General features: G+C 39.0%; 1 protein-coding gene across 1 annotated transcript in view; it reads right to left on the minus strand.

Moving 5' to 3' along the window:
• The window catches only part of si:dkey-215k6.1 (transmembrane protein 132C), a 127,881-nt gene that overhangs the window by 73,732 nt on the left and 31,064 nt on the right, over positions 1–23,085 (minus strand). The window contains exon 2 of the mRNA XM_042422482.1: positions 5,590–5,785. Coding sequence (XP_042278416.1) covers positions 5,590–5,760 — 171 coding nt within the window. The 5' untranslated portion in view covers positions 5,761–5,785. The remainder of the gene's footprint in view (positions 1–5,589; positions 5,786–23,085) is intronic.

Genomic DNA, 23,085 nt, shown 5'->3' on the forward strand with positions numbered 1-23,085 from the left:
AGCAGTTCTTGTAAACAAATCAGGAGGCCGAAATTGCTTGTAATAGCAGCCATTTAGATGCTTTTACCCAAAGGAGAAAGGCAGAAAAAAGACAGAGGGAGAGAAAGTGAAACTGGGTGGGTAAGTGTGTATATATACACATAATACATGTAGTTGTCTGTGTGTGTGTGCGTAAGCTTTAAGAGTAGCAGTACACATGTAGTCAGACTATAGATTTGTACGATTTTTTGTGCACTTCCAGATAACTGTGTGGAGAGATACTTTGAATAATTACTAATTTTCTTATGGTGATAATATCTAATGAATAAGATAAAACAACTGTCTTAGAAATTACATTTATATACTACTGATTTGTAACAGCAAATACATTTAAAGAGAAATATATTCTGCCAAGATTGTGTTCTATACATCAGCACAATAGAATTTTCTTAATAAAATGTTCAGTGATAATATATCTAATTTATTTTCCCACTATCTACTTGTGGCACTAAAGCATGGTTACCATTTATATTGTGTTTAGGTAACTCAAAGCAGTTAGCCAGTTTGGGAAAGACTCACAGTCACTGATAATACATTTTGTTTAGATCTGATTGCCATGCAAAGCCCATACTAACACTGGACAATTAACATATTTGGGGAAGAACATGTAATTAAAATCCACAAATACAAATAATCAAATTGATGTAAATAGGTTGAGTGATGGGTGATTATGGGGGTTAAATCTGTTCTGGCGGCTCATGGTGGACTGCCACCTTACTAAGCCACTTCATGTTGTTTTTCCTTTAAATTTAAGACTTATCTGTATCCCAATAAAAGGATAAAAACTCTTTTTAGAAGGAATGTTTTACACAATGGGAGTTTTCAACCAAAGAATGTGGTGAAAAAAAATTTGCAACAGTTTTTAAAAAAATAATTTCCCATAAATGTTTCTTTTTGCTTCATTGTTTGCCATGCCAAATCCTGTGGCAAGCAGGGAACTATAAGCAATCTTCCTTATTTTCTCCTGTGTTTAATTCTCATGTATGAACAGTTATTTGTAGAAAACTTCACACAACACACATGGATTGGAAATGGCAAAATAATCGAAAGCTACTTCAAGGCTTCTATTTGTCAGGTTACTGTTCACAATCACAGTAAAGCCTACCTCCTCAGGTACTGTTAATGTAATAATTTATGATGTAAATAATTTTTTATTTAACACATCAAACGTGCAAGGGTTACATGTGAATTAGTGAGATTAGTTTTGACAGCCTTCCTGCTGTAATCTCACTGAAAGATACCTTAAACCTTCTACTAATATCCACGAGCACCGAATTTTACTGAAAAATATATTTAAACCCTTCCGTCTCTAAGAATATTAGAAATGAGATGTAGCATCGCTCATCTCTCAGCTCCATTCACACTAGCCCCCCTTAAAAAAAGATAGCAAACCCCAACAGCAGTGCTATTTGAAAGCTACTGAAATGATGGTTTCAAGCTTGCTTTTTCTGGCGTGTGGAAGAGACAGGGGTTGCAGAAGCCCTGAACAAAATTGGGTTTTCTCACCAGGGCTTTGCTGTTGGAAGGAGGGCTATCAGGCCAGATTAGCTCTACCTCAGTGGTAATGGAACTGGGAGCATTTTGAAAAGCATCCTCATACTCACTTTTTAGCCAGAGGTTCTTGGTTGCTTTAGCCAGAGCAATAATGTCTGTTTTGATCTGTGAATGTAGGAAGTAATGGTTGGATTTGATCTAATTAGAAAAGTTACAGATTTAAGCAAACATTTCTGTATGTAAGCATTGTATAAAAAATATATAAAAAGTAAGCGTTACTTCAAAGTATAATTATAAAAAGATTTCCACCATTTTGAAGGGATAAAATTTATTCATAAATTTAAAACACATTTTGTATTGTAATTTGTATTGCACTGAACACAAAATATTTAAAACCTCCAGTCTACAGTCACCAGAATACTGTAGGATAAGGTATTTTCTCAATCTCTGCAAAAGGGGCAAGGAACAAGCACCATTCACAGAGCAGGTTACAAAGTGTTTCACAAGAGTATAATTGTTTAAAATAAGACCATAAAAATATAAGATACAATAAAAGAAACAAACAATAAAACATAAGCAGTAACATAACTTAAAAACACACAAGACACAAACACTAGGCACTATGAGGTGAGACAAAGGCTATTTTGAATAAATGAGTCTTCAGCTGTTTTTTTAAACGTGTCAACAGAGACCGCAGATTGTATGTCTATTGGAAGAGCGTAACCAACTGGTGATATAAGGATGGAGCAGGTCAGAGATGTACATGGATGCCTGAACATGTAGGGCTCAATATGTGAAAACAAGCACCATAAAATGATTCCTAAACTTGATGGGAGGCAAATGTAAAGATGATAAGATAGGTGTGATGTGAGTTGTCCTGCTGGACCTGGTCAACAGCCTTGCAGCAGTTTTTTGGACCATTTGTAGATGGTCCGGGGATGATTTACTGAGGCAGGTGAAAAGGGAATTGCAGTTGTCCAGCCGGGATGATATAAAAGCATAAATAATCATCTCTAACTTACGCTGTGATACAGCACACCTGAGTTTGGCAAGGTTTCTTAGATGAAAGACACAAGAACCAGTTAGCGATTTGATATGTTGATCAAAGTGCGTAGCCTAATCAAATATAACACAGAGGTTACTAAGGTTAGACTGTACAGCTGAAGAAAGGGGCCCAATGTCTTCAATGTAAAAGTGATAAGAGATACCTTTAAATTTGCGAATAATATGACTTAAGGGAAGTATATACAGAGCAAATAGTATAGGACCCAAGACAGAACCCTGGGGTACACCACAGGAAAGAGAAACAGTTTCAGACATGTAGGCACTCACTGCCTAAGCCTTTCAATCAGGATGCTGTGATCTACAGTATCAAAAGCTGCACTAAGATCTAGCAGCACCAAAACAGAACATTGCCCCACATCACTAAGTCATTGGAGACTATGAGAAGAGCTGTTTCAGTGGAATGCTTCTGATGGAAAGCAAATTGGAAGTTATCTAAAATGTTGTCTTCTGTCAAGACAGCAGTGAACTGAAGAAGAAGAAGACAAAAAATGCAGAAACACAGTAGAGAGAAGACAGAAGGATGATGAAAGAAGAAAGAAAAAGAGATGTAAGACAATAAAAAACACTAAAAAATATAAATATGAATAAATACAAATAAAAGAGAATAAAAGCAATAAAAAGGTGACATCATGTAAAAGCAAGTGTATAAAAATGGGTTTTAAGAAATGATTTAAAAGAAATCACTGATTCTGCAAGCCTTATCTCCTCATAAGACCCTGATGAAGGCCATGAGCTAAAACACGTTGGTCAACTGATAAAGTTGCTCTTTATACTACAAGTGTTGCTGGAGTTCTGATCTCCTTAGCCTTATCTACTCAGGCAGGTCATTCCAAAGCCGAGGGGCCCTGATGGCAAAAGCACAGTCACCTTTTTTAAAGATTTAAGCCCCAACTTTGTTTAAGGGTCAGAAGGGCCCAACCTGAGGATCTAAGGCTGAGAACTGGCTCATATAGGGTCAACATTTCTGCTATGTAACTTGGGGCCAGGCCCAGACGTGCTTTAAAAATGATCAGTAAAATCTTAAATCAATTCTAAATTGAACGGGGAGTTAATGCAGAGAAGCCAGGATTGGGGTGATGTGATGTCGTCTGTTCAAACCAGTAAGAAGCCAAGCTGCTGCATTCTGAACTAGTCGGAGGTGAGAGAGTGACTTTTGATTTATGCCAGAAAAGAGGGAGTTACATTAGTCAAGTTTAGACAAAATAAGTCTGTGAGTGACTTTTTCCAGGTGTGAGAGCATTGATTTAATTCTTCTCAAAGTTGTCAGGGCTGAAACTACTGTACAGAACTAGGTCAAGGGGGTCAGGGAGTGGCCCTTAGAATATATGGGTTCTTGTATTGCCTGAGCGAGGTTAAAAGATTCCAAAGTATCCATAAAATTGGTGACAAAAGTCTGAGAAGGGCGGCAGATGTATGTTAAAGTCACCTAAAATAAGAATTTCTTTCATACAAAATGGGATAATAACTCAGCGAACTCTTGGATAAAAACATTGTTTGACTTGGATGGTCTGTAGATTATTGAAATTATTACTGGATCTTTAAAATTTACCAAGATGTTCAAATGATTTAAAACTACTATGTAAAATGGGAGTGCATTTAAAAAAATTTCTGTAAATAACAGCAACTCTCCCTCCCCTGCCTGACAGCCGGGTTAGATTGAGGTGTATAATATCAGGAGGTGCTTCAAAAAGGGGACAGTAGTCTCCCTGAGACAACCATGTCTCTGTGATGATAAAAAAAGTCTAAACAGTTCACATTTCATACATTCACTTTGTAGACCAGCCAGAGAGCTGTGCGGCATCATGGTTAAAATGAATGGACATGTGTCTGTTGAGTAAAACGGGAGAGCAATAAAAGTTTAAAACAACTGGATAAAATCTATAAAAAACAACAGCTAAAACGAGTGTGGTGCTGCTGACAGGACACACCCCGCCCCTGCTCACTTACCCAGCCAGAGCAGCTAGCACCCAGTGCTACACAGCCAGCTGGGGCGAGACAATGGTTAAATTACCTCACACAGCCGGCGCCCAGTTTTCTTTTAGCACACCTAAATTACTACAGTTAATTACAGTTAAGCTACGTTGTAAAGAGAGGCAGCCAGAAAGTGGCAACCGATTAGCCAGGCAGTGGACAAGACACGAGGAGCCCTCAAACTGCACATGCACCGCAAACAGCTGTGTTTGCGACTTCCGAATTCCAGCAACGGCAATGTGTGACCCCAGTATACCAGCAGATGCTAGCTACAGTATCAACCTCTCTGACGATGTGCATTACTGAGCTGTTATTGGTAACGTCATAACATTACATTATCTGCTTCCATTTGCCACATATGCAAATAATTACTGCATTTCAGTTTTTATTGCATATTGATGCATATGCATAATGTGAGTCAGTGCTTTTTAATGATATTCGGAGGTCTAGACTGAAATATTGAGTAGCACTGCTGTGGGAACAATGAAAGTTTGGGGTTTATATGGAAAGCAGATTTTTAAGACCTAAAGAGGCAAATGTGTTTGAGTCTCACCAGGAATGACACTTGCTAGTATGACACATACATAGGGGAAACATTGTGTGTGCAGGTAGGTTGTGCGTGTGGATTTGAGTGGATTGTAAATGTGCGTGCATTTGCATACACATCTAGGGTCTCTGAATGTGAATGTGCATATGCGTTGTAAGTGCATTGGTCGTGTCTCCATATTTGTGAGGCAGCTTGTCATTTTGAAACCTGTGAGGGTGAAACCTGCTGTGTGTGTGTGTGTGTGTGTGTGTGACCAGGAGGCTTGTAGCAACAGGAGGGGGTAAACAAGTTGACCTTTACAGCTTTGATCACCCTGGAGGAAGGGGATGGGCTGGGTGTGTTGGCTAGAGGGTTGGAGGAGGGAAATTGAGGGAGAAAATGGAGTCTATCTGAGCATAAAGATGTGTTTTGCTGGGTATGTCAATATGCATGAGATATCTGTATCTGTGCTCATCTATCAAGTCATTCCTTACCTCAGCCAGCGGTACGATGCCCTGTATATCGGCGTTGCTGATGTAGAGGTGTGAGACTTTCTCTGTTTGCCTAGAAGTCGTCTGCATGCCAGCTGGGTACTCAACGTTCCAGTGCAGAGTCTGGGTTGGAACCAGGTTGATCACGTTATCGACCTCAAAGTCCAACTGCATCACTTCGTACGATGGATTATCCAATCTAGAGAGACAAAGAGAGGTAGGGCAAAGTCAGGTTTTGAACTGAAATAATGGTGATTTTTGATATGGAAATTGTCATGTAAAAATGTCCATTATGCAACTTTTTATAGGCACTTAATATAATTAAGTGACCCTATTATTTACACCTACTTAATGAAATCTGACATATTTTCTTCCACAGTTTCATGTTTTTTTTGTTGTTTTTTTCTGTCTGTTTTTTGTCCATATAATCATCTTCTGGCACAAAGGAAGTGATGTTTAATAGATACAGTTTTTTGTTTGGAATAAATAAGCTTTAATGCGTATGAGCGGTAATAGCCACCATGGCCGATCAGACAACATTAAAATGGCTCCTAGACAACTTCACCTGAAGTCTGAAAGAGACAGACCACATTTTAAGGCATGACAAATAATGCAAAAGAAGTGGCAATGGCCATGATGACCCAGAATACACTTCAAGGTTTCACTTGGGTCAACACAAATTTCATGTCCACTTAGACATGATTGAACAATGCTCTGTCACTGATAATGGTAGATTACATTTAATACAAGAGAGAGATAGTCAATTGTAAGATAAGAGATGTCTTTTTTTAAAGCAGTGTGAGTCCAGGGAATGTGAGTAACCAGTGTAACAGTAAAATTCTCTCTGCATATAAATTTAGTAAATGAGCATGACACATTGGCGAAGAAAGGTGATAGGTGAAAGGTGAGAGAAATAAAAGGTTGTCACCATTTCAGCAGGGTGGCATGTGCCTTGTAACTGCTTTCCAAACTTTCTTAAACAAGTGCCTTTGTGCCCTTGAGCCAGTCATAATCTTGCTGAAAGGATCTGTAGTTTATATCTATATTGACAGCGATGATAATAATGATGAGGATGATTCTGAGGATCCTGGAGATGGAAGTGATAATAATAAGTGCCCCTGCCTTGAGGACTGCTAAGTATGTGCAATCACACTATCCATGCGTGCATAGTGTGTGTATGTGTGTGTGTGTGTGTGTTTATGTGTGTGTTTGTGTTTGTGTAAGTGGGCGTGGGAGAGAAACAGTCAAATCATCCAATCCAAAAATAATGACACGTTTTACAGCTTAATGAATGGAAGCTATAGTGCTTTATGCCTGCTCCACAAAGCCCGGGCAAGTCTCTCTCTCTCTCTCATGTCTCTTTCTCTGTGTTGGTGTGTGTGTGTGTATAAATATTGTTATTTTTACTATGCTGACTTTGACTATTTGACTTTGACACAGACCAGTTGCATTGCTAACACCGGCTAAAGCTGTATTTTATTTTTGTTATCAGATGCACTACGTTATTATGAAGCACCCTGACTTGTTAAGGTGAACTTTTTTAAATCACTTAAAAGTAATACAAAATTCATAAAACAAATTTAGTAACTGTTACAGGATTTTTGAAAAGCACACCTTGCTAGTGTCAGTAGTAGCTATAGTTTTTATAATGTAAAACAGTACACTTGGAATTGCTTGGACTGGAGACATCTGGATACCCACTCGTGTCGGTTATTCCAAGAGGCACCATCTTTTTAAAGGGGACAAATTGTGCTTTTTGTGATTTTCTGTTATTTTTATACTGTTATGATGTCAGATGTTTATATTAAACATGGTCAAAGTTCCAAAACTTGAAATGAACATATGTAAAATGTTTTGTATAAGACAAAAACCTGGGTATCTGCCTGCCCTGAATGCTTAGTATGTAATGTTTGGTTATTTTTTGTTTGTTATTACGAAATGGACGGCCATTTATGGACATCCACAATGAGATGACGTCAGCTCGCCGCGGATGTCCATAAACGGCTGTCCATTCCATAAAATCTTTGTTGCTTAAGTTGTTAGCGGTGCCCACTCTTATTCCGGATCTGATTAAGGCTGGAACATGTACGGATGTATTTGAGAAGTTGCCATTTTGAGTAAAGAATAAGAAAAATTATTGAAATACCACAACTACAGCTTGTTTACATAGCCTTCGGAAGCTTCCGGAAGCTAACAAATTGGGCTCATCCAGAGGGGAGCCTTAAAGAGATGTGAGCTAAAACAGCCTGTTTCAGACAGAGGCTGAACTGAAGGGTTGCATAAAGGACCAGTATAAGATTAAAACATAGATTTGGAAATGTTTATTAATGTTTAATATTGTCTGTCCCCTTTAAATAACCATATAACTTGGTGTCATTAAAAAGTTCAGATAACCACTGTTAGATTCAATCCATTATTCCTACATAGTAAACTACTACAACTTAAAAAGAAATCTTTTCTTCAGTTATTCCTCTTTATTCAAATTCCATTTCCTATGTACAAAATGTGCCTGTCATTTTGACAGCTTGGATTCCAGCTGCACATCATGCCCTCACAACTTTATAGACTGTCATTACCTGCTTTGCCTCTCTGCCTGTCAGACATCCCGATACTATCTGCTGCTAGTGTGAATCACATCCTGTGGTATCATTTATCCCTACAGGAATTCTTTGCATCCCCTCCTTCTAGACCAACTATGTTATAATTAGGGTTGGTGCGCGTGTGTGTGGTCCGATTCAGAATGAATGAGTGAGTAAAAGTCCACAAAAAAAAAAAAAAAAAAAAGTCCACACAGTGCAATAAAATGCTGTGCTTGTGCTGGTTTAAGCTGTTGGAGCCAGAGCAAAAGGAACACAGCAGATCTTAAATAAAAACACTATCTGAAATGTGACAGTACATTTTCCGAGGTGAAGATAGCAGTGAAATATACCTACAGTACAAACAAAAGGTCTCTCAGGTGGGTTTTTCTAAACACAACTTTCTAAACCACAGTTGACTCTTTTATGGTGTCAAGAAAGGTGCACCAAAAATAATTTAGATGTGGTTTAGCAACTTCAAAATCTCTTGGACTGTAAGTCTGCATTTTTTTTTCTCTCTGTCACTGACAGACTCTCTCTCTAACACCCACCCAACCCTACACACACACACACACACACACACACACACACACACACACACACACACACACACACGTCCACACACGGCTAGTGAAACATGAATTAGAAAGAAAGAAGGTAAGCAGCTGTAAATTGATTTTCACGTTTCATAGCTCTGTCTTACACACACACACACATACACACACACACACCTAGATATAGAGGGTTAAAGATCATGACAGAGCCAATTGCTGAGGGTATGTGATACCTGGTGTGTCTGTGTGTGTGTGTCTAGGGAGATGGGGTGAGCGATGTGTTACACAGATAGATTAAGGAGAGAAAACTGATGGATGTCAGCTCCCCTTGACCTCTTCCAGATCCCTCCATCATGCTTGCTTTTCTTTCTGTCTGCATCTGTCTGCCTGTCTTGTCCTCTTAGAAATCCTCCCCACATTCTGTACTCACTGCAAATGTCTAATTTAGTTTCTGATCACAAATGTATAATTTTTGATACGGTTCTACAGTCAGTGTTGAACAAATCATACAGTCTTGCATCTTTAACGAGCATTCTGCAGCTAGGTTTTCAGCTCTCCTCTCTGATATGTCCTTTCCTAAATTTTCCGATATTAATGACTCCATTAACTGGTTTAATGATTCGTACTCCTTAGCTGTTGATACCGTTGCTCCAAATAAGATCAGACTAGCCCCAAATCCGTCCCCTTGGATAGAAGATTCCATTCGACACCAGAAGAGATTATAAAAAGGCTGAGCGTAAATGGAAAAAAAAAAATCAAACCTCCATGTTCACTACCTTCACATGAAGGAGCTATTAATCACGCTCAATCAACTCGTCAAGGATGCAAGAGCGGCATATTTCTTTGGCCTAATTAATAATAACAAGCATAACCCTTGGTTTTTGTTTGATACTATTAACCAACTTCTCAATCCTGCTCATTCTGGATTTCCTGCCACCTCTGATGACTGTGATAAGTTTCTAAATATCTTTGTTGACAAGACCAATGGTCTCATATCAAATTTCAACCTTGGAGTTTATCACTCTGTTTGAGTTACCTGCCCTGTTCTGCTGTCTGAGTTCAACCCTATTTCCATGCAAGATCTCGTTGATATAGTTTCTCATATCCGTCCATCGTCCTGCCCTGCTGATATATCCATCCATATTTCTTAAAGCGGTCCTACCAGTCATGGCCCTCTGCCTTCTCTCTATTGTCAATCAATGTCTCTCCTCTGGCTGCATACGTGACTATTTCAAGACAGCCAGTGTCTTACCTCTCCTCAAAAAAAACATCTCTAGATACTAATGATTTAGCCCATTTCCAAACTTCCCTTCATATCAGAAATTCTTGAAAAAGTTGTTGCTCACCAGCTTCTCCAACGGGTTAAGGAACACTGTCTTTTCGATAAATTTCAATCTGGCTTCTGCTGAAAACATAGCACTGAAACAGCACAACTAATGACATTCTTATGCGTGCAGATAAAGGTGAATATACCATTTTGGTTTTACTTAACTTATCTTCTTCTTATCTTCGTTTTCCTCATACTTGTCTGACAGACATTTCAATGATCACATTAACAATTAGGTGTCTTCCTCTGCTCCTCTCTTATATGGGGTTCCACAAGGGTCGATCCTTGGACCTATTCTTTTTTCTTTATATGCTTCCTCTGGGCCATCCGCTTAACTCCTCCAGTGGTGTCTCCTACCATTGCCATGACATGCGGCTTTACTTCTCGGTTCATGATGTTCACAGAAAGTACAGGCATTACTAACTGGAGCATAATGTGTGGCATTAGCCAGGGTGAGAGACAGAGGGAGAGCGTGAGCAATTCCTTAATTGAAAATAAGCTCAACCCAAGCCTGAATTTTTAAGCCAAATGGTTTGAACCTGACCCAAGCCTGACTACTTCAACAAAGGTTCAGGATTTGGGTAGTAGGACTCTACAGCAGTATTCTGTGGTTGGTAAGCTCGGTGAGCAAAAGTCATAAGTTTGGGGATTCTTTATGATACGTTGACGTCATATGGGATGGATGGTAGAGATGGGAAAGATGCTCATGTTTAGGATTTGCAAACGTTCATGTCATCAGCCAATTTGAAACGGTTGTATGATTGCAGAGTTGAAAATACTGTGCATTGACAATATAATACTATAGCCATTAAATTTGGGTTTAATTTCATTGAATGAAGGACTTTGGCTGACATGAGATATTCGTGCTTCCCAGACGTAACGACTTGGATGTTGACACTAATATGAAATGAACACAACATAAGTTGATGGTTTATATAAGCTGTATTTCTACAACAAGTATTACTCTTTTTCTTTGTCAGTCCGACCATCCCCCTCACCTGACAGGTCACATCCAAGTGCTCAACAAAAATTAAGAAAAAAAAGCAAATCCTCACCTAAATTGACTGTAAAACTTTATCATTTATTTGTCTCTTTGCTTTTACACACATTTTTTGGAAGATGTGCTCATTCTTTTTCTGAAACACTGAAACACTCACTTAGTGATATGTATTAACAGCTGGGGGCTGCCCTGTGCAATGATATACCTTGTAATATAAACTGAGGGATAAGTGCCTTGCTGACAGACACACCAACGAGTAGAATCTATGTGATACTACAAAGTAGCAAAAAGAAATTTAAGTAATATTCTTTTTCATCTGAATCAATGAGATCTTTTTTTTTGGTGTGGTCCACCATGCCCCGAGTATGTATGCTTTTGTTTGTATCCATCAATAAGACTTTGTTGCTTATCCTCAGAGGACGAAGCAGTTGCCCAATTTCATATTTTCCAGGGAGAAACCTAAAATACATCAGAGGTTTAGACACATACACGCAAAGACACAATGCCCTGTCACTTTCGCTCTCTGTTCCTGTCTCTCTCACACTCAGACTCATGCACATATGCAATGCAATGCACAAGCAACGCACTCCTCTCTCTCTCTCTCTTTCTCTCTCTCTCTCACACACACACACATAAAAAAACCATCCAGAAAATGTTGAGTGTGTTTGGGTGCAGTGTAATCGCTGGAGCTGAAAAAGCAATGTGTCTGCAGTGACAGGTTCATTCAGGTGTTAGCTCCGTCCCAACCACAAGGCTCCAAAACAATATTACACTGTCCTCTAGTGCATACGTGTACACGCACTCACATGCGCGCACGCACACACACACACACACACACACAAACACACACACATACACCATAACATTGTTCTCCAACACTCAAAACCAACAAAACTGCTGTAGAAATTCACACTCTCTCACCATCTCTGAGTGCATTTTCCTTCAGGCAATACTGACCTTCAGCTGTTATCCCTGTTACTGACACAGTGATGCAGGTTTACAGCGTCGGTCTGAGTGGGTCAGCATGTGTCATCTGACCTGGCTTCACGACCCAGCAATAAGCATTTCTATTATCGGTAAGAATTTAATTCAATGTTATGATTTTTTAATGACATTTAGGTAGTCAACTAACTACCCAACTAATCTAGAAAAGGAATTTGAGAGGGGAACATTAGAGAAGGGAGGATGAGAGAGAAACAGCAAAAATGAGCAAGAAAAAAAATGAACTGAAACTGAACCAATTGTTTGCAATTTAATGTTGTGTAATCCAGAGGTTTAGCAAATGGTATGTATAGAACTACAGATGTAGACTTTAGTGTCTGAGAACAGTGAAACCTTGAACAACAGCAGACACAGCATACATGTGTTAAGGCTGGACACGTGTCTCTGTGGGTCTATGCACAGAAGGGTGTTATGGGTAACCGTATATGTTGTAGAGACTGGCAGAGTAGCTTATGCGCACAAATCTCAACAATGTTTCGTACAGACTTGAGTGTAAAGCAAGCTGATTTTCTGATCTGTCTCCTGTTTGGAGCCAGGTTCAAAAAGGAAAAAAGGCATTAAACACAGGTATAAAAGAAGCAGACGCATTAACTCTCTCTGAATGACACAGAGATGTATGTTCCAACCTTAAAGCATTTCATATGTACAGTAGGTGTTCTGGTATGTCAGTCTGGTTTCGCGCTTTGCACTACCTATCCATCATGTCTACACACTATATCTTTCTTTTTACCAAGCTACCTTACCTATCTAACCATCTATGGTTGATGGAAATGCTTGTTAGATTGTTCTTTGATTTCAAACTGGAAAAATATGTCAGTGGAGGGAATCTTGCAGCTGCTTTGGAAGAACAGAGTTTCACAAAATCAGTTTAGGATTTAATTTTATACCATGAGGTTTCAGAGTAAACTAATTTAATCAATTACTTCATGATTTTATATTTGTGATACTTAGTTTTAAAAATGCCAATCCAGTATCTGATTAGGTGACATCAATTCTCAAGTGAATGTGAATCAAAGACCAAATGTTTCTCTCTTGAAAGTCATTATGCCTGATGTTGTGCCTGAATTCAAGACAACAATACTACCACAATCATACACATTAAAGTTCATAACCTAGTTGGCTGGCAAGCTATACACTGGGGATGTGCAGAGGGCCCAGTGTTTGTAGTTTTTGTTTTTATTACGTTTTAGCTTTAACTTTAGAAAATTAAAATTTTACAATAAGTGTTCATGAAGTGTTCCCTTGGGAACACTTTGCGTGTGTTTGTATCTCAGCTTTATCTCTGAGAAACACCCCCAACTCCAGGAGGAGCAGGTGGATATGACTCCCCTCGTTTAGTCTTGCTGATAGATGTAACAGCGGAGCACAGGAGAGGGACTGAAATAGCAATTTAACTGACCTGTGTGCTGGTATTTGAGATGTTTTTGGGGTTTTTTCTTCCCGAAAAAAAAAAAAAGCAAATGTATGAAACAAATCGCTTGCATCTTTAATTTGGGGGATGTATATAGAAAGGGATCCTGGGTATGTTTGGAAAATGCTACCTGAGCTAAAAGTACACAGGGCAGAATGAAGGAAAGTGGTTGAACCATAAAACACAAATTACAGCTATCCATTACACAATAACTCCGAAGTTGTGGACTTTTTTTCCTGACTCACCTGTGTTGCTAGATAATTGATATAGATAACTTTATACACAATGAGACAGACAGATAGAGAGACACATCTTTTTGATACTGAATGTTTCTCTGCCTATGGGAGGCTGACCTAGCTTAATTTATAAGCCCAGATAAAAAGATACACTTCAGGCAGCAGTGAGTGTCTTGTGAGACGTGCTTGCTGGACTCACTTCTTACACTCATGTGTAACTGGTTTGGCCCTTCTGGAGTCTCTGAGCTGATTAGCAGAGATGATTAACTCTCTTTTTTTCTGTTTATCTATTTAGCCATCAATTAAACAATTTAGTTTCCAGGCTGGGTCAACTGAGATAAAATCGTGTTTGCAGCCTCACTGAACCTGTTCTTTGCTCATTCTTAGTCACCTTTCTTTTTTTCTGTCTCTACATCTGTGTGTCTGTCAATCCATTTATCCATCAATTTCTCTGGATTTTTAGCCACACTGAAGGTCGGTCAGTCCAACACTTTAGTCTAGACTGAAATAGCTCAATAACTATTAAATACATTGTTATTAAACTTTGTACAGACATTCATGATCGCCACAGGATAAATTTTAATGACTTTGGTGATTTCCTCACTTTTCATCTAGCATCATCAGCAGGTCAAAAATTCTCCTTTATCCAGTGAAATATCTCGACATTTTCTGGATGGATTGGCACAAAATTTTCCATGGACATCCATGGTTCCTAGACGACATATCGAAATGACTGGTGATCCCCTGATTTTCCTCTTTTTTCTCTCTAGCACCACCACGAGGTTCATATGTATGGATGAAATGTCTCAAGAACTATTGTATACATTGCCATGACATTTGATACTGCCATTCAGGTCCCCCTCAGTATGAATTGTAATAATATTCCCTAAATGTTCATCCAGGTCCATCATCAGGTCAACATTTGTCCAATATGTTGGTTTATGACTAATGCAAAATAAATTACATTAACATCATCCTCAGTTGAACTTTGTGTTTAGTGATATTAAGCAAATGTTAGCATGCTAACATGCTCTGTATTTCCAGTAAGCTAGCATTCGCTTTGGTCTGAGGTAGCGGGGTGTGTTTCAAGACTCACCCCAAACGGATGGCGCTGACCATAAGCTGAAACTCTGGGCTTCAAACTCCCAATGCAAACCATTGGGTGATGTCACACCTGGCTACGTCCATCTTTATATACAGTCTACAATTGTATATGCTAATGTTGTGTCATGTTGAACTACATACACATAGTGACAAAGTTTTATACAAACTCTGAAACTAAACTCTAAAAACTCTGGACAAAAAGCCAATGCATTTCCATCACTGTAGGGTACTGGAGAAATACAATTTACTGAGCTTTGACAGTTATAGATTATTCTCAAATTTGTGCCCAGTTTATAAAATTTTAAATGGTTTGGCCCCTCCTCCACTATGTGACTTTCAGTACACTCGCTCAGTAAGTTATCCTACAGAATATCCTCTATACAAGATTGTACTATACCATGTCGTCGCACTGCATTTGGGCAGTCAGCTTTCTCTGCAAAAGCCACAACTTAGTGGAATACCCTACCTGATGATATGAAGAACTGTATTTCTATCAATACATTCAAGGCCAAATTAAAACATCAACTAAAGATGAACCAGCTGTGTAACCACTGAGTCTAGTTTACATTATTAATTTTTAATTGACATTGTGGGTGTATGTGATGTGCTGTTGTGTGTAGCTTTGTATTTTGTATGGTGTGTTCTGTGTTTTTTTTTGTTTGTTTGTTTTGGGTTTTTTTTTTTGCTTTGTACTGTTTGTTGTTGTGCTATTGTATGTTTTGATTGTGGGGGACTACGGATGCAAATTAGCTTCAAGCTAACTCCGGTGCAGTTCATCTTTAATGTTTAAAACTGCACACTGTCCCGATCAATAAATCAAATCAATCAAAAAAAATAAAAATAAAACAAACAACGTAAAAAAAAAACCATTGGGTGATGTCACACCCGGCTACGTCCATCTTTATATACAGTCTATGCTGTATATGCTAATGTTGTGTCATGTTGAACTATATACACATAGTGACAAAGGCACTTACTCAGAGACAAGAAAAAACTGAAAAGACAAATAAATGAATGCACAAATATATCCACATATAAAGAGAAGCTTATAAAATGAGTGTGTGTGTGTGTGTGTGTGTGTGTGTGTGTGTGTGTGTGAGCCCTTGAGCTGCCCCCTGGGTCAATGTGCAGAGTCTCCTTTCCTTTCTGACCATGTAACAAATGGCTGACACACACACACACACACACACACACACACACACACACACACTTAGACACCTCCAGTGGCCTTGCCGTAGAGGACCCGTCCATCTCTCTGTCACAGCTGTAATAAGAGACACACATAGTATTTGAATGTTTCCCTGCACACACACACACACACACACACACATACACATCATTGCTTGAATGATGAAGTCAAGTAGAGAACATATAGAGGCCTTGGTTCTCCCCACAACTCTCCAATGCCACCCACAACAGAGACAAAGCCTGGTCCAAGGCTAGATCCAGTCGCACCCCTCAGGACGGGTTAACCTTTAGGCAACAAAGAAACATCTGCACCAGCATGATTAGGAAGGCTAAATCAAATTATTATCAGTCAGCTCTCTCTGCCTGAGAGTCACATCATGGTCACATCTCCATCCACAAATCAAACAAGTATCTGGTCATATTTCCAATAGATCATACATTGTCAAATTTTTTAATCACCATTTCCTCTCCTCTGGTCTTTTATTTAATGTGTCTGCAGATTCAACTGTAGACAATTACCATATCTGTCCAGCACAGGGAGTCCCCAATGCCCCATCTTCTTCTGACTGCAATTTTATTTTTAGTTTGATAAGCAGTGCATATGTTTACAAAGCTCTGCTTAGATTAAAAGCATGCAAAAATACTGGTGCAGATAATCTTGATTTATATCTTCAGCTAAATTCTCCCATAATCTGTCCATATTTAGCATATATTTTTAACAGCATGTTTACAGCTTTGTGGAAAAGCACCTTAATAGCGCTCTTACACAAAAGTGGTGATGTCTCCGATCTAAACAACTACTGTCCAATATCTAAACTTCCTTTTTTAGCAAAGATCCTAGAATCATTGGTCAATTTAGAGCTACACGCCTTTATTGATTCACTAAACTTACGACAGCCACAACAGTCTGGTTTTCTCCCAGGTCACCGCACAATAACAGCTGCAGTTTCAGTCATTGATAACATTACCTCCTCCCTGGATAAAAAACAATTTTGTGCTGCTCTTTTCATTGACCTCTCAAAGTCATTTGATACCGTTGATCATAAAATCCTACAGTACACTATAAGCTACACTCTATAGGTCTAGATGAAGCCATACTTAATTGGTTCCAGTCTTACCTTACAGAGAGAACTCGGACTGTTGTTGCTGATGGAACTCAGTCAAGTCATCTTACCATCAGAAATGGGTTGCCACAGGGGTCTATCCTTGGTCCATTGTGGTTTATATTATAAATAACATTTTTCTTAAAATAATAAATGACATAATTCTTCCTAATCAATATTTCAATGTCCGCTTTTTTGCAGATGATACAATTTAATATGCCTCAGCCTTTGATGCTTTCCAATTATAACTCCTTAATCACAGACTGATGTCAAATGCAGAAAAGACCAAGTACATGGTATTTTCCACCTTCACCAGTGACTCTCACTATCCTGCCATTAAAACTTTAAATGGCACCCATATTACTCTTGCTGAGTCATACAAATACTTAGGAATTTGGCTTGACAGCAGACTTTCATTCAAGATTCATATTCAACACTTGACTAAAAAATTAATAATCCAACTAAGATTCTTGTAAAGAATCAAAGGATCTGTCTTCTTCCAACTGTAAAACTATTGTGCAGTCAACCTTCATGTCTGTCCTTGACTATGGAGATATTCTGTATTGTCATGCAACCATATCAACACTTCAGCAAACCTGTACTATAGCATAGTGCATTACACTTTATCACAAGTGATACTCATCATTATTCTCTGTATCACAAGGTTGAGTGGACTCTAGAGTCAAGAAGAAATAGTCATCTCATGTTATTCATCTATAAAGCTCTACTGTTGAAGTTTTCAAACTACTTCACATCTCTTCTCTCATTTAAATCTAGTAACTACAGTACACGATCCAGTAATAACTTTAAATTAGATATCCCTCAGGTACACACTAATGTTGACAGAACTGGTTTCAGGTATTATGCACCTTTAAAATGAAATGAACTGCACACTGCCCTCAAACTTGAGTCTTACATTCCTCTTGGAGATTGTAAACCTTTATTATCTGATGTTTTTTATGATTCTAGTAACTGTTTTTTTTTATTAATTCCTCGTTTATCGTGTCGTTGTGTTGTTTCTGTTTGCTGATTGTGTTCTTGTCTTATGAATGTTTCTTGTTCTCAACTCTCTCTTGGAAAAGAGATCTTAATCTCAATGAGACTGCCTGATTAAATAAAGATTTTTAAAAAAGTCTCAGTTAACCAGGCTTCTTGCCGAATCCAATATATGCCACATACACACACATAGACACACCAGATTAATACCAGAGCATTTGATCTGAAACTGAAACTGATTAGATTTACTTTCTCGAGAGATATTTAGCTCATGAGTTCCCTTTGAAATTTGACTTTAAGTGTTGCAATATTCATCAGTGAGTTTAAATTAAGTTTGAAATAAATACGAGCATGGTGGTTGATTATGATATTTATTGAGAATTCCATTTTCCCCTCAAAACCTCAATTGTTTTCAGAGGAATTAAGCTCCCTGTGGCTCCTCTGTAATTCGAACCCTGTTGCTGACCCCTCGCTGTTTTGTCCTACTGAGGAGAAGCAGGAGGTAGCCAAAGGAAAATCTCTTTCCTTTAAGTCACCCTCAAAGTTGCAAAAAACACACATACGATCTATAAGCACGCACACACACACACACACGCACACGCTAACACACACACACACACACACACGCACACAAACACACACACACACACACTCACTCACGCCGTGTACAAGTGCAGGGAGGACAGGTTGTCTTATCAAAGTGTACTGTAGGAAAGTGGTGGTCTCGGGGGAAATTCAAAGGACAATAGAGAACAAACACACACACACACACGCACACACCCACCAGCAGACATGCACCGCTGGCAAGAAGAGACATCCCCTGGGAGAATACAAGGCAGGAAAGAAAGGATGGAAAGGGAGGAGGACAAGGAAAAAGGAGAAGGGACAATTTTTCTCTTTTTGCTCAGAGGAAGTTGTCACTTACAGCATTTCCCCTCAGCACCTGCACAGCCAGTGGCTGACAGCAGGTGTGAGTGTGTGTGTGTGTGTGTGTGTGTGTTACACAGAGAGAGACACAGGGGGTTTTAAAGAGAAAGATCTGATAGAGACAACGATAATAGATGAATGGATAGATATGAAGATAGATTAAACAAGAGAAGAAAAAAAAAGCACCACAGAGTAAAACGCAATATGGAAGGTAAGTGATAAAGAGAAACAAAGAGAGCACCACATGGAAACAAAAACACACACACACACTCACTCTTTCACACACACAAACACACACATGCACACAAAGCTGTCAGAGATGTGTTAGCTACAACAGGGAGACAGAGAAAGACAGAAGTAAAGGCAAGACGACGCCAGGCGGAACCACAGACCGACAACACACTGTCACAGCCATCACCCACCTTCACCTTCACTCCGTGTGTGTATGTGTGTGTGTGTGTGTGTGTGTGAGAGCGCGTGTGTGACAGCTGGACGCAGAGATGCAACACACCGTCGCAGACAACCCCTGTCAGTTTGGTTTAAGACAACCCCCAAACCACATGCATGCGCGCGTGTGTGTATGTGTGTGGAAAGGTGCATATCGTTCTGGGCATTTTTGTGCATATCAGCTTGTGTGTGTGTATTTCACCCCAATGTGGCAGTCCATCAGCCGTTCACACTTAATTTCAACACCTCAATGCGCACACATGCACCCATCCATCCTTTCAACACACACACACCCGCTGAGTCTTTTTAACCTGGTTTAGCCTCCACTGACCGGCTGTCAGATCTGGGTTGCCATCGGTTACCAAACCCGATAATGTCAAGGGAAATGGAAAAATAGATGATAGAGAGAGCGAGCAAGAGGAAAATCACTTGCTATTTTAAACTATCTTGTAGGACAAGCCATCAGAGTTAACCACATCATAAGAGAGTTAAGTACTAAATACTAAAAGACTTATCTTGTTGATGCAGCTTAGAAAAGAGAGGAATGCGGTGCAGGTTGACATTTACTGTAGGTTCACAACTGAAGATCGGGTCAGCTTTGTGTTATTAATGCCAGGGCTCCTCAGCTAATGTAGTCTACTGGGATAATTTTTCCCATTGTGTGTGATGGAAGCAACAAAACGTTAAAAATACCATTCCTGTAATTGAGTTTCTGAAAAATGGATGGAGCAATATGATTGACTTGTATCATTTAAAGTGTACAGCAACACAATAACAACTGTTATTAATATAAAAAATATGAATAAAATCTCAGTCCAACAGGCCACATTGATACGCTACAAAATAAACTACTGTGGTGTTTCTTTTGCTTCTGTTACCTGTCTTCAGCACACACACACACACACACACACACACACGCAACTAAGCATTCCCAATCTATGAAAATGTATTACATGTCACATATAGATACAAACTACCTACATGTATATTCAAACCCACTGATATTTCAATTCCAGCTGTGTCTCCCACTGAGCACGCAAATCTAAAAATAAATATAAGAAATTGTGAAATGCTTTGTGTTAACAAGCTTTGAGATAACAGACAAATACATGCATATCACAGCTCACACACTTACACAAACAATCCAGTTCTTTCTTAGACACAGAAACACTGAGACAAATAATGAGGCAAATACTAACAATATGACAACACGAAGATTGTTAAAACATGCATAAACAGAGACCAAATTAGTTGGAGCTACGATTTACAGGTTTACACATATACGGACACACAAACACACACAGGCTTGGTGCAACAAAACAACTGAGAAAATTAAATTTTATCCAATTTTATAAAGAATATGGCAAGGTGTTATTCCAAAGACCCCTTTAGCTATACTGGCAATGTTTGAGGCAAATTGACAACATAACACAAATGACATGAATGTAAATGACTTAACAAACTATTTTCATGACAGAAAATCTAAATTTTAATTTTCCTTTTTACATGTCGTTGTTAACACTGACTGTTAAGCACATAGAAGATGATGGAGTGAATCTATCTGTGTGTGTGTGTAAGAGGGAGGTTGTGTGTGTGTCCGAGCTGTCAAGAATACAGTCAGGTTGTCACTGAGAGGACAGAAGGGACTCTGGGGGAATGAGCTTGCAGAAACGAAGTAGACACGCACAGACTCTCTCTCTCATACACACACATACACACACACACACTTCAACCACCATACATATTGTGCACACAAGCATGCAAAAACACACGGATTGCTTCATGTCAAGCTCTAGTTTGAAGTGTGTTTTGACATAATAAACACATTTGCATACACGGCACTCCTCCGCTATTCATTAAAATGTGTGCATGTGACACACCAGTGCACGCTATCAAGGTGAGAGTTAAGTGGATGTAAGAGAACAGATCAATAGTACTGAGCAGCTAAAGGCAAACACACTGACACTGGCACAGTGGTCTTGTTTGTTAAAACCTCTGTCTGTCTTCCCTGTGTGTGAACCTCTGGGCTTCGGAGGTGAAAAGTAGCAAAATACATTTATTCAACTACTGTTCTGAAATACAGTTCTGGTTCAGTTTGTGCAACTTAAAGAGGACATAGCATTGCGTTGGACACCATTTCCAGATCTATATTTCTGTTGGAATATCTTTGCACAATTTACAGTTCAAAAAAACTCCTTATTTATCTTATACTGGCTCTTTCTGCAGCCCCCTCAGTTTAGCCTCTGTCTGAAACAGGCCATTTTAGCTCCTGTCTCTTTAAGCCTCCCCCCCTAACAATGAGCCCACACTGTTTTGATTGGTCAGTCTTCTGGAAGCTGCTCCTCAGAAGACTACCGCCAGCTCCAGAAGCTACATATACAAACAACAGCAGTTGGATTTCGCGTCTTTTTCCAGTTCGTTACCCAAAAGATAAACTTCTCAAATACATCCGTACATGATCGAGCCTGAATCTGATCTTAAATATGTGATTGGGCGATGCGAACAACCCATGAATGACCTTAGCAACAACCTTAGCAACAAAGGCTACAGAACAGATGGCCGTTTGTGGGCACGTGTAAATGATCTGACTTTGATGGGGAAGTAGACGTAATTTTGCAAACTGAATGTTTTGTTGTGCTTTTTTTTTTTTTTTTACATATATTCACCTCATGTTTTGGAAGTGACTATGTTTAACATAACTATGGCATATTGAATTTGAATTTGAATAATTTGAATCCATTACATTTGTACTTTTTTATTATTTTTTACTACTTAAGTTGGATTTATGTCATGGCTGCAGGTATTATTTTACATATGTAAGAGCTCATCATATGTTTATCCACAATATTGCTATACATTTAACTACCCAACAGTGGTTACGAAAGTGTTTATAAAGCATTGGACCACAGACCATTCTGCTCATACTTTTATTAAAATACATTTTTAGAATGCAGGCCTCTACTTGTAATAGGCTTTTTTTACTATATACTTTCTTGTTTCTGCATTGCCCTGTGTATGAACCTCTTTTACTCTCTAATTTCGTCACTTTTCTTTGTGTGTGAGAGAGAGAAAGGGTGAGACTTTTATTGTGTCTCCCCCTCTGTATTGTGTAATATGTATTCCTGTCATTGTATCTGTGTTTATGTATGCATGGCTCTGTATTTATCTGTTTTTTTACCCCCTGTCTTCTTCCTATTCCTTTCCCTTTTTTTTCGCTCTTTCTCTAACTCTGTCTTTCTCTCTCTCAGCATCTCTTGTTTTTGGGTGATGTACTCTCTGCATGCGCACAATATCCCTCTCTTGCTCTATCCCCCACCTCACACACACATGGAAACAGCTATGGTGGTGTGGTAAGTAATGGGCTATTCCCTGGCATAGCAGTTGTTGGATTGCACATAGGCCCTTCATCGACATGCACAGACCCCCTATCGAGCACCTATAAACACACACACACACACACACACACACACAGACACACACACAGACATACACAGACCTACACCATCTCTTATTCTTGTTTGCTCTTTCTTGTTCATACCTACCCCCTGCCTCGAAAACCAAATAGTCTCCTCTCTCTCTGTCTACCATACACAGACAGACACACACATATGCTGCACACACACACAGC

This window comes from Thunnus maccoyii, chromosome 9 (genome assembly GCF_910596095.1).
Source record: "Thunnus maccoyii chromosome 9, fThuMac1.1, whole genome shotgun sequence".
NCBI classification, from domain to species: domain Eukaryota; kingdom Metazoa; phylum Chordata; class Actinopteri; order Scombriformes; family Scombridae; genus Thunnus; species Thunnus maccoyii.